We start from the raw sequence: 12,947 nt of genomic DNA, 5'->3' as shown, positions 1-12,947 counted from the left end.
AAAATGAACTGCTGACTCTCTAATGAAAATAAGTTTCTTCTTTGACACTGATTGGCAAGGCCTACTTTTCCATAGCTGATCACTCATGAACTGCAAAGCAGAGTAAAGAACAGTTTTTCAGCCTCAATTTATAAGCATATTAAAACAATTCTCCACGTTATTTCTGGCAAAGCATAGAAAGAAATCACTCAGATGCCTCAGCAACAAAACGTATAACAATGGCATGAAGGTTAATTTTTGTTTTGTTTCTATAAGATTTTCAGTAACTCTTTAACTAAGCTTTTGATTATGTTATATATTGAAAAATTAAAAAAAAATATTGATGAACATGCATTAAATTGTCACTAACCTAGTTCTCCATTTTCAAGTACTTCAAAAGCAGCCCAGATATCATCTTTGTTGGGAGTAATGTTTTTAATTCCTAAGACATCATTAGTTAATTCTTCTGCTTCCATCAAAGGTGATACCTGTAATACAAATTGAGTCAGTTAACAATATACTACAATTACTAATTTCTGATTTATTTTTTCAAAATCTTGCTCCCTGCAATTGACTTAAAAAGGAAAAAAAAAAAAAAGCTACAGATATAGTTGGAAAACCTAAATTATTTGTCAGACTGTAGCATGCTTCCCATATTTTGTTCCATAAACTCTAAGCTGTAATTTTTAGCTGAGTGGTAACTTGGTGACTTGAAATGCCTTTTGTCTACCCTTCATAAATTAGAGAGAAAATAAAAAAAGAAAAAGCTTTGAGATGTTTTCTTGGGTATGGGAAGGTAAATATTACAGAAGAACCATTCCTCTAACTTAACAGTGCACACTCCCATTTTTATTCCTATTAAAAAAAGCATGTCTTATGTGTATGTATGTGTGTATCTATGTATACCATGTACATGTACAAAAAAGTGAGAATCACATGCTAATCAGAACAAAAAGAAAACAGAGGTATAACATTAAAAAAAAAAAAGCATTGCCCTAAATTTTCTATTTCTTTCTTAACAATATCCTTTCTCACTACAGAAATGGATTATTTTTTCCTCATCCTCCAAACAACAAAGCATTACTACATGGAGATGAGTGCATTTAAAATACACTATCAGATACAAGGCTGAAAAATCTCAATTATAGTAACTAACAAGCTTTGGTTTCTTAGCACTCAAGGATAGCAGATAGCCACCAGCAAAAAGAAAAATCATGAGGAAGGTCATTTAAATGGCTTTGAACCATTAAATAATGCCAGCAATCACTGTGTACTTGTTCATGTTCTTGCGTGTTGCACCCATAAAGCTGCAAGAATTTATACCACTGTATACTGCAGTAAAACCAAAGAAGGATATCTCCCCTATAAAACTCCATGATAACATTCTCCTTAAAAATGCATAATAATCAGTTTTTACAAAATTTAGGCAAGAGAGCAAAGTAAGAAAAAATATTTAAAAGAATAGTGATACATATAAATTTATACTTTCATTATATAATTATATAAAACATATGAAAATAAATTTGATATACTTCATGAGAAAATGCTTAGTAAAAACACTGTAGCACTTTTATACACTAACCCTGATTATAATACTACAGTCTGGCTCCTTTCTTTCCACATAAACTTCAATAAGCAAATCTCCAGCCTGGGAAACCTAAAACAAAGCAATGAAAACAAAATTAGACTCTCTTAAAAATATTCAAACACCCTTTTAAGTATGGGAAGTATAACCATTATCTAGTAGATGTACTAGAACCTACTGAACTCAAATTTTTTTTCCCCACTCATCTACAAAAATAGTCCAAATGTTGACTCTAATCAGAAAACCTGCACTACCTTTGCTTTTATTTGACTAGTGTAAGGAAACAAACACTATTCACAGACGCAGGAGGAAAATCCAAACCCTGACTAAATACAACAGAATCATATCAAAAGAAATGAACACACTTTACAAATATACTTTCAATGACAAGAAAACTTGGGGAGATGTAATAAGTGGAAATTTTAAATTTATATTTAAGACTGCAAAGTCTAAGACATAAATTTACCTTAGTATCTCAAACTGCCAGAACCATAACGTTGATTTAGATGTTAGCTAGGCTCACTTCAGAGCCAAAAAAGATGAATACAATTTAAAATCATGAAAAAGGACAGCACAGGAACCCCAAACTAAAATGAGCTAATCATAAATGGGAGGAAAAATTACAAGTAACAGAATATTTCAGTCATATAGCCAAATGTACATATCCATATAATCAAAATCCATTATTATGCAGACTGTATTTGTGATCACTAATCACAACAAAAACTTGTCATTACATACTTTAAAAAACAATCAAAATAAATGCTTTTGATCTCAACCTTTGTTAAATACAGCTCCTCAAATTTGTTGGAGAGATATCTAAACTTTGTGTACAGTGCTAACATGGAATAATTAGGTGATAAAGCGAATGTATGACATAATATGTTTCACACATTCAATACCAACAAATATAATTTCAGAATGTCTAACAATATGAAACTTACAAAAAAATTGGAATCCAATATTTTATGATCAGGGAGAAAAAGCTGATCCATGAGAAGGAATTTAGTATTTTCCATTACTAGATTTGCTCATCTATGGCAATAAAATTTTCTTTGTATGTGAGAAGTTGTTTTACAGTTAAAAATGTCTCACATTTTGTCTGCTCTAATTCCCTTGCAGCATAATCATAAGCATCTTCAAAAGACTGTAATTCATCCCAGTACCAAAACTACTTTCTAAAACTAAATACATGGTGATGATCAGAGCATAGGAAGAAAAAATAAGGCAGAAAACTAGACCTTTCAGGTGTACCCTTTTATTAATAAGCCAACATAAAGAATTAATAAACAATTTGTGTCTTAATTTTGAGAACAGTATTCATAGTGATGCTACTTGTTCATGCATTACTACAAACAGAGGAAGAGGTTAAGTAAAAAACCTGCATTATATACAGAATAAGATATAGAGAAAATGATAGAAACAGGCAAGCTTTGGGACACATTTTGACTAATTTAAAGAAGCTAAACCTACATTTCTATAGAAAAATAAATGTCAGCACTCAACTTTAAAGAGCATTAACATTCTGAAAAATGGTGACTTAAAAGTTAGTTTAGCCTCTGAGAATAGAAAACTAATGGAAACATTTGTGAGGAAAAACATTACAAAGCTACTTTGAAGAAAGCTGCTTAATTATAGTGGCACAGACTCAAAAAAGCTCATTTAGTTTTAAAATTTGCTTTTCAGATGATATTACAGAAAAGGGTTGGAAATAAGAATGAAGCTGACATTTGATTTCCACTGGGTTCATGTAAACAACTGTACGGAAAGAAAATGTGATGTAAATTACAGCAGCAAACAGAAACAGCTGGTGTAAGTATGTGGTGGACAGAAAATGAAGAGCGGCTAATGAAGTGCCACCTGGAATGGAACTTAAGTGATGTTTCAGACATAAGAACTTCCAGGCCTTAAGGAGAAATATGGTTCAGTTATTCTGTGAACACTTTGCATCACCAGCCTGGTGATAATAGTACTATAGCAACCTATATACTCAAATGTATTAAACACCCACATCGCTGATTTTCCCACAAAAAATGTGCACATGTTTTGATGCAATAATGTCACACTATCAGATGTTAAATGGAAAGGATTCTTACACACAATTCTTAATCATAGCTGCTTGAGGCCAAAGCTGCCAGTTACCTATGCTGTTACATCACTCGGTCCGCACCATGTCATCACTTTTAATAGTCATGGAAGCACATCCAAAACTGTTCTCAAAGAGCTACCTCTCCTGCATGAGCCTGAAGTCTAGTCTCCATGCTACATGGTCTACATATGGAAGTCTTCCATGTGCATGGTCTAGCAAGGCACTTACAGGCTGAATGATGGTAGCTACTAAGAGAGGGAGCAGCTGAAAAATAATCTGTTTCAGCATACCCTTTTCCTTCACTGAAATAACGAAAGATATGAAGTTAAAGCTACACCATTCCAACTAACCACTGTTTCTGTTTTGAAAATGTTTATCCCATTTCAGGTCTGTTCAGCGAATACAGCTCGTAACAATTGGCTGGGGTCTGGCTATTCTTTACATAGCGTTAATGAGTGCATCACATGCTAGACTGGACTTAACAGCAGTGGTTTAAATGTCATTTATATGGATAACCCTGGTAAAATATAAAGTGTAGGCATCTATACAACCCAGTCTTCGAAATTATGAGTAATATGCACTTCAGACTCATGACAGAAGTCATAAATGTAAAATATAACAAAGAGGAAGGTTGATCTTTTACAAAAGCACTTCATGTTAGTTCAGGTCTGGCTCTAATGTTTTCCACCAGCAAAACCTTTTGGCAACATCATGCACAGTTAGGGAAATGTTGAATTCTTCCAGAGAGAAAATTATATATAAAATTTCAAAACATCCTTGCAACCACCTAGAAAAAACTTTTTTAATCAGTGGGCTTCAGGCAGTAAATACTTAGAAATAACAGCAAGTGTACCATCTTTGATCAGAATTACTCCCTGCTGCATTAAAGTGGTTCCAGGCATTAGACATCCATGCATTTTACATGTTATGTGCACACGGAGTTTAGGAAGAATTTATCTTCAAACTGAAACACTAGTTACATTAATCATGTCTGCTACAGAAAAATTGGCAACTGGCAAAAAATGCTCCACAGCTTAATTCAGAGGGGAAAAATGCTCATAGTCACAATCAAATTGCCACAAATGACAGTCAGGCTCTTGAGGAATCAGTTCCTCAATTGTTATATTCAAGGGGTAATAGGCTGACAACAGAGAGAATACAGTCCGTCCCTATTCCTTAAAAGCAGTTCAAACTTCAATTTATCAATCATTAAAAAGTAGAAGTTTTGATTCCATGTCCATTGCTTGTTTAGAAAGCTAAAACGAAAAAAGCTGTTATCTCTGGAGCAAGTGCTCCCAGACAAAGATCTCCTGAGTTATTATTTGCTATCTTGACTTCTGGTGGCTCCTTTTCCAGGAAGTGCTGTACAGACTGAATATACCAATGATTTGATAAGATCCAAAAATATTTTCTAACTCAAATGCAGCATTTCATGATGTTTTCAGATACAGTATTGACAGAGATTAATTAATAAAATCCAGCAGCTCAGTTAACATTTTGCTTGTAACAGGTTGCGCGTACATGCACTGAGTATTAAGAATTAATGTTTTCCAAGTAGGAATCTGGAATCACTTCAGATACAATTTTAAAATGCCCCAATGACCAAGTTTGTTCTAAGACTTTTACACTGCTTATTTTCTTTACAGGGAGAAGAAAATCAACCACAGCTTTAAGTTGAGATCATCGTCCTCTTTGGTAAACAGGGAATCTGTATAATTCTGTATACTATTTTCCTTTTTATGCCATTCAAGTCTATATTAAAGAACAAAGCCATAAACCAAAGTACACAATTTATAGTGCAAATCCATTTTGCCCACACAATACAAATAATATAGAGCGAAATATCTGAATAGGTCTTAATAGTAAAATATTTCTAGGACAGAGTGAAAAAGGTGGTAATTTACTAAAATATTTTTTCATTAATAATAATTCTTTCTGTCTCCTTTTCATATTGAAATTTTCTAGTACACAGCTATTTCTGATAGATTTTCCCTTTGTTTATATAACAGGTCATATGGAAATCCGAAATGCTTGGGCATTAGTCTCTTTTTGCATTGCTGAAGATCTTAACAGATTTTTCTGTGTTTAATCTCACAACAGCAATCCTCAAAACAATCACCTACATACATGGGTACCCAACAAATTACCCTTTTCTATAAAAACATTCTTGGTTCCTAAAGTTTCTTTTTTACTTAGGACTGGTACCACCTCGGTAAAGCTGAGCACCTCAACCCATCTAATCATTAAACTCATTCAGGATACACTCTGAATGAGCCCACTGTTAAATCCAGTGATTTGAATTCTCATTTCCAAGACAGTGCCATCCAAGACAGGCTTTAAATTATTCCGCGTGATTGCAAAGTTGTGGAAGGAATGTGAAGGGGTAGAATCAGATACAAAGGAAATAATAGACTCCACTGCAGCTAATAAAGCTGTACCACACTAAAACCACAGATATTTCAGCCTGACTTCAGTGCTTGAGGAAGGTTATAGAACAGGTTGTTCAGAGCACCATCAAGCAGCATGTGCAGGACAACTGGGGCATCAGGCCCAGCCAGCATGGGTTTATGAAAGGCAGATCCTGCTTGACAAACGTGATATCCACCTACAACAAAATGACCTGCCCAGTGGATGAGGGAAAGGCTGTGGATGTTGTCTACCCTGGACTTTATTAAAGCCTTTGACACCATCTCCCACAGCATTCTCCTGGAGACACTGGCTGCTCATGGCTTGGACGGGTGTATTCTATACTGGGTTAAAAGCTGGCTGGCTGGCCAAGGCCAATTGTATGAGATTCAACAAGAAGTGTCAGGTCCTGCACTGGGGTCAAAACAGTCATACAGGCCTGGGGAAGAGTGGCTGAAAAGCTGCCTGGAGAAAAAGGACCTGGGGGTGCTGGCTGACAGCTGGCTGAATATCAGCCAGCAGTGTGCCCAGGCGGCCAAGAAGGTAAAGAGCATCCTGGTTTGTACCTGAAATAGTGTGGCCAGCAGGACTATGGCAGTGATTGTCCCCCTGTACTCAGCACTGGTAGGCTGCACCTCAAATACTGTGTTCAGTTTTGAGCCCCTCACTGCAAGAGGGATGTAAAGGTGTTGCAGCATGTCCAGAGAAGGGCAACAAATCTGATGAAGGATCTAGAGAACAAGTCTTATGAGGAGCCACTGAGGCAGATGGGGTTGTTTAGTCTGGAGGAGGCTCAGGGGGGATTTTATTGCTCTCTACAGCTCCCTGAAAGGAGGCTGTAGGCAGGTGGGGGTAGGCGTCTTCTCCCAGGTAGCAAGTGACAGGACAAGAGGAAATGGCCTCAAGTTACAAAAGGTACAGTTTAAATTCGATTTTAGGAAAAATGTTTTCACTGAAAAGGTGGTCAAGCAATAGAACAGGCTGCCCAAGGAACAGCTATAACTCCACCTCCCAAAAACATGGAGAGTCCAAGGGAAACAAAAGAAAGTTTATCTCTTTCTTCAACCAGCATCCTTCTAAGTTAGATACACCTGATAAGGATGATCTCATAGTGGTATCTGGGGTGGAAAAATACAGAAAACCACCACTTTATTTGGGTCTTCTCTATATTTTTCTTCAGTTTTAGACAAACCCACTTGGCCAGCAGTTGCTACTATATTATTCAATCCATCTACAGCCTTTCAGTTTCCTTTCTACTTTTTTCTCCCTATCAGAATGTCTCCACTATCTCTTTCTCTACTCATGAAACTCCACTCATATCTCCCTAATTTTTCCAGAAGGTATTACAAACATTTAATCATTACAGCTTCCCAGAGTTGCTTGGAAATTGTTAATAGCGTAACAGCTGTACCAAGTATTTTTTTGGTTCTAAACCCACAGAAAATAATGTATTTTAAAGTCTCTCCATTTTCAGGATCTTAGGCTTCATAATTTTATTCTCTAATCTCAATAAGGTCCTTTTCATGAACCCCAGAATTAATAAATTCCATTAAAGATACTTCAGCTTCTGCCTTGAAGAATGCTCTTAGAGATATCAAATTTGGGGTGTTTTTTCTTGCCATTACCAAGGCAGATGTTTGCATTCTGCAAGACAGACAGTAGAAATCAACTTTAAAAAGTTTCCCAGTAACTTGGTCACTCCCCACTGGGCACCAAAAGGAGGAAATCTACATTCTACCTTCTATACGCACATTCACAGTAGGTCATTATGGTCAGAAAGCTACATGCCACTCTGGCCCAGACAATAAAGGAATATGAGATTCCTTTAAAATAAGACTCCAGATAGCAATTAACAGAGCATGCAATTTCAGCATGTATTTGCAAAAGCCTATCTTCTTAATGATGGCTTATAAGGTACCACAAAGCTGTTGCTAGAAGGGGAAAGGCATCCAACAGACAAAGCATTACAGATTTTTTTTACTAGCTTTCTATTAGTTTCTAAAGCTCTGTAAACTTCAAAATCACTGGAAGCTTCTCCTCCACTGCTCTAGATTTCTGAAAAAGCTTTTAAGCTCCCTACATTTCATTTTAGTTCTTCTAATTAAACCACCTTGGTAGTATGAAATTTAGCAATTTTTGTTTTAATTAGGAACGTACACAGATTCCATTCAGACAGTAAAACATGCTATCACTTTGCTGTTTCATACCACTCTGAAGTTATTCAAAAGTTATTACAGGTAAAACTGTAACTCAAGATGATAAATGGCCTAAGATATTCAGTTTTCTCATAGTGTAACACAAAGTTCAGTTTGACTGTTAGTATGTGTCTGAAGCTTTTCCAAATAATATTTGTGCTTTCCAGTTCTAGAGATGGTCACAGAACAGGATGTGGCCAAAGATTCAGATGCTTTAAACTCAAAGGGATGGTGAAACTCTAATGAAGAAGAGACCATGTATACCCAAAGCTCATGAAATAGAAGTATTAATAGACACTTGAATGTATTTAATATGCATGTTTAAAATTTAAAAAAGATAGATCATCACTTTCACATTTGCAAATGTTGACCATTTCCTTCTAGTACAATTTATGAAGCATAGTAAAAGTATGTAACAACATGTAAGTTATCCCAGTACTCAGGCCAGAACATAATTCTACAGCATGCTTTACACAGAACTGTTTTGCTTTATTAGTTTATGCCTCCTCTTTTATTTAATTTCATTTTCCTCAGTTCTGCAGTTAACAACACTGATCACTATACAAACTTAGAAATTTACATTTAGAAATCTAGGTATAAAAACCTATGAACAACAAAATAGTCTTGTTAAAATTGTTTGCATACTAGTTGATACTTGCCACTTACTTGAGTGTCTTTCCACCTAGTAATAAAGCTATTCTCTATATCCATTTGTTTGACCTGGTCTTCATTTATCTGTTTAAAATAGATAATTTTTGATCAATTAATAAGGGAGCAAGTATAAAAATTACAACATAAAATAGCAAAGACTAATTTGATGTAATAAACTAATATAAATACAAATATAAATATTGAGGAATGTTTACATCTAACAGTAGTAAATAATAAATAATAATGTAGCAATAATACCTTGTTACAATTAACAATACGGTTAATCACATTATTATAGAAGCAGCTATGCAAAATGTCCTATCAGTCAGAAACAACACTTCATTGAAGGGACTCATTACTATAAACTTTACCAAATACATAATAGAAGAGAGACGACTCCATGAAAAATTGCCAAACAATGTTATAGTGGCACAGTAAACTCTAAACCAAAATGGCTAATACAAATTGTTGCTAGTAGTATCTTTTCTATCCAGTTGGAATTAATGTTCTTTCTAGGCCTAAGAAACCAAACAGTTTCTTCTAGACTTTACCATAACCACAGGTCAGAGACTGAGAACACAGAATTCTTCCATGTTTCAGTTCTGATCAGGCCCATAAAATTTGAATAGGAGTATTGTTTTTAATAGTCATATTCTTAAAATTTTCTTTAAATTGGTACACTGGTGTCAGCAAGAAGAATGAGCACCATTTTGGAAAACAGTAGCTCACAGCAAGCCTATAAATAGTCTTTCCTACACAGGCTAAACTAGCTGGGAAATAAAACTTAAAGCAGACAAAGAACAGTGTCAACCGAATGTTCAAAAGCCCTGCAAATCCTCAGATAGCGTAACTAATAGCAAGATCATCTTTAACAAGACTTTGATGTTTTAGCATTTCTAACAGCTCAGCAATTAGGACACTTTTATATAAAAGATACCTACATCAAAAAGTTGCACATAATTTTTAATTAGATCTTCAATTACATTGACTTCTTCGCTAGTTTGGCCTTTTGTTTGAAATAAGCATGAGGAAAACACCATGGCGAGATTGTGAGGGTTCATATGGTTGATTTCAGAACACTTCTGCACCCTGTTGAAGGAAAAAATAAACCTAGAGTGTTTCATTGTTCCTTTAATTGTCTGAGGCTCCTTTTAAGAATACAGAGTGCATTTCAAAAGAATAACTACATTAAATGCAATGAAAAAAACCTAGTATTATTTATTCTTTTTTATACTTCTTTATATTCTTTACCTCACATCTCCTTACAAGAATGAAATCTTGTATTTTCTATCTGTATCTCAAGTGATACCAGAATTATAATAGAATAAAAATAGCATAGAATAGAATAGTTCAGTTGGAAGGAACCTACAACAATCATCTAGTCTGCCTGCCTAATCACTTAAGGTCTGACCAAAAATTAAAGCATGTTATTAAGGACACTGTCCAAATGCCTCTTAAACATTGCCAGGCCTGGGGCACTGACCACCCATCTAGGAAGCCTGTTCCAGTGTTTGGCCACCCTCTCAGTGAAGAAATGTTTCCTAATATCAAATCTGAATCTCCCTGGATGCAGCTTTGAACCGTTCCCATGCATCCTATCATTAGATACCAGGAAGAAGAGATCAGCACCTTGCTCTCCATTTCCCCTCCTTGGGAAGCTGTAGAGAGCAATGAGGTTGCCCCTCAGCCTCCTTTGCTCCAAACTAGACAAGCCCAAAGTCCTCAGCTGCTCCTCACAGGATGCTCCTTCCAGCCCTTTCACCTGCTTTGTTGCCCTCCTCTGGATGCATTCAAGGACCTGAACATCCTTAAACTGTGGGGCCCAGAACTGCACATAGCACTCAAGATGATGCTGCACCAACATTAAATATTTGCTATATTATGTTACGTAAGTATATCCTACAAACTTATGATCTAACATCAAACACAATGTGGAAAGAAATGAGATCCTTCTTAGTTTCTATACCTATGGTAAAGTTTTCATATCAGTTCTGTTGTTTACATAATGTGTCCTCTTTTAGACACAGATCTTTTAAAGTATCACAGAATTTTCACTGTTATACGCATAAATTCAAACTACTTTCAGAACAGATATAACACCATACTACTACATCTAATCTGGATATGTTTGGAGACATAACAAAACATGACACTTACTACAATATTTATCCCAATAATGGCACCAATCAATTTTAAAAACTATTTAGATGTTTATTAAAGAACATCTGCTATGTACATGGTTATGTATTGTGAGGTTCGAACACAATAACCTGCAAAGAAACGATTCTACACATGCTCTACCTACTACAATTTACCAGGAATATAATTTGACTTCTTCAATAGATAATATAACATAGACCATTACTGTTTAACCATGACACTGCAGAATCATCCAAGTCACACATTTTCTCACATTTGCTGCTGCTTATTTGATCAAGGAATAAGACACGACCTTTGCTGCTTAAACAAGTTTATATTTTGGATATTCTCTACCACTATCTCAGTTGCAAAATGAAGCATTGATGAAAAACAGGGTAGCTAATTGTCAAAGTTATTATGTACAATACAGATTGTGAAGAAGGACATTTTCCCTGAAAAATCTTGTAATTTCAAGAATTATTTGAAACAATCCTCTGGAAGACTAGCAGACTGGGGTAAAACGAGTTTGTCTAAAGAAACTACATCAAAAATCACCCTACACTGGCAGCCCTCTCTTGCTGTAAAGCTGCTCCATGCCATTGATATTTACAGATAGCTACTACTAAAAACACAGCAAAAGAAAAACCACATTATAAATTAAAGGGAACCAAATATAATTAATCAGCACAACTAGGTAAGCTTTTGATGCTTACTAGTTAATGTAACAAGCTACATGGTAGAGTTATGCTGAGAACACATTACAAGAATTCCTCTGCTACGGTGCATCATTTGTATTGACCTGTAAAGATGTTCAATTAAAGCAGCCAAAGTTGCCCTACTGACTGGTGGAAGTGTCCGAATAAAAGTTCCATACTTCTTCACACGTTCCTTTTCATTTTGTGTATCTGCCAGAAAATAATCATAACTGAGCATTAATTAAAATGCACACAAAAAACCAATAGCAATTCTCATTAACTATATTGGCAGCTCTAGTCATTTACAACTGCAATTTGCCCAGTCAATCGCCTCTTCATAAAAGCAATACTAACGATATACTATTAACAAAGTCTATACCAGTTTAGTGAAACAGCATCAGCAATAAAGAGGGCTAGTTCTATATTCAAGCACTATTTGCTACAGTTTAAGACTAAACCTCAGGATAGCAATTCCATTTCCTCTCAGAGGATATTTAATCTGTAGTTTGTGCATGTATATGTGTGAATGCATCTGTGTGTGCACAACTACAAATGTACTTCTAAGAAACATTCCCAGAGATAAGAAAGGAAAAGATCTTTTCATCTCTTTAACTTTTACTGGAAAAAAGTGTTGCAAGGCCCTAAGTAGTTTAAAGATCCAAATGCATAAGACTGGTAAGAGGAGAGCAAACAGGAAGGCGTGGTAAGTGCTACAAAGTTACATAGCACAGCAGTGGCAAAGCCCATGATAGCAATTCCAGTCTTGGGAATTACAGTATCTGAAACAGCCACGGCTCTCTACCTTCAAGTTCAGTCTGCCTCCCCGTGCTGCATAGACACTACAGAGCACAATCCTGCTCAGGGCATGAGCAAAGTTAATGTAACTTTTCTTTCTTTACTTATTCAGCTTTTTCTTCTTAATCCCTTGCTTCTCTCAATTTTCTGAAAAGAAAAAGCAAAGAACTCTCATCTGTTCCAGCTGGTTGCTAGCACTCTCCACTAACTACTGCACTATGTTTTGATTACTTCAGTAATTGGAAGAAGAAAAATCAACACACAACAAGAAACCCAGTATAAACATCTTATACTCTTATCTTCTTCAGTGTTTTAGTCTTCCCACAAGTACTTCTACTGTCACTTAACTATAACAAGACATGATTCTCTGCTGTAAAACTGAAGCAGAATTTTAGCCCCATGTACAAATCAGC

The 12,947-nt window shown here is 35.5% G+C and overlaps 1 protein-coding gene across 1 annotated transcript in view; it reads right to left on the bottom strand.

The window, feature by feature from the left end:
* Nucleotides 1-12,947, bottom strand: part of ARAP2 (ArfGAP with RhoGAP domain, ankyrin repeat and PH domain 2) — a 129,958-nt gene that overhangs the window by 30,940 nt on the left and 86,071 nt on the right. The window contains exons 22-26 of the mRNA XM_040587814.1: nucleotides 11,844-11,949; nucleotides 9,847-9,994; nucleotides 8,921-8,989; nucleotides 1,562-1,636; nucleotides 350-467 (exon numbers count right to left, since the gene is read on the bottom strand). Coding sequence (XP_040443748.1) covers nucleotides 350-467; nucleotides 1,562-1,636; nucleotides 8,921-8,989; nucleotides 9,847-9,994; nucleotides 11,844-11,949 — 516 coding nt within the window. The remainder of the gene's footprint in view (nucleotides 1-349; nucleotides 468-1,561; nucleotides 1,637-8,920; nucleotides 8,990-9,846; nucleotides 9,995-11,843; nucleotides 11,950-12,947) is intronic.

The sequence above is a fragment of the Falco naumanni genome, chromosome 1, assembly GCF_017639655.2.
Source record: "Falco naumanni isolate bFalNau1 chromosome 1, bFalNau1.pat, whole genome shotgun sequence".
In the NCBI taxonomy this organism is placed as follows: domain Eukaryota; kingdom Metazoa; phylum Chordata; class Aves; order Falconiformes; family Falconidae; genus Falco; species Falco naumanni.
The sequence above is the reverse complement of the archived record's forward strand: the minus strand, read 5'-3'. Positions and strand labels throughout refer to the sequence as shown.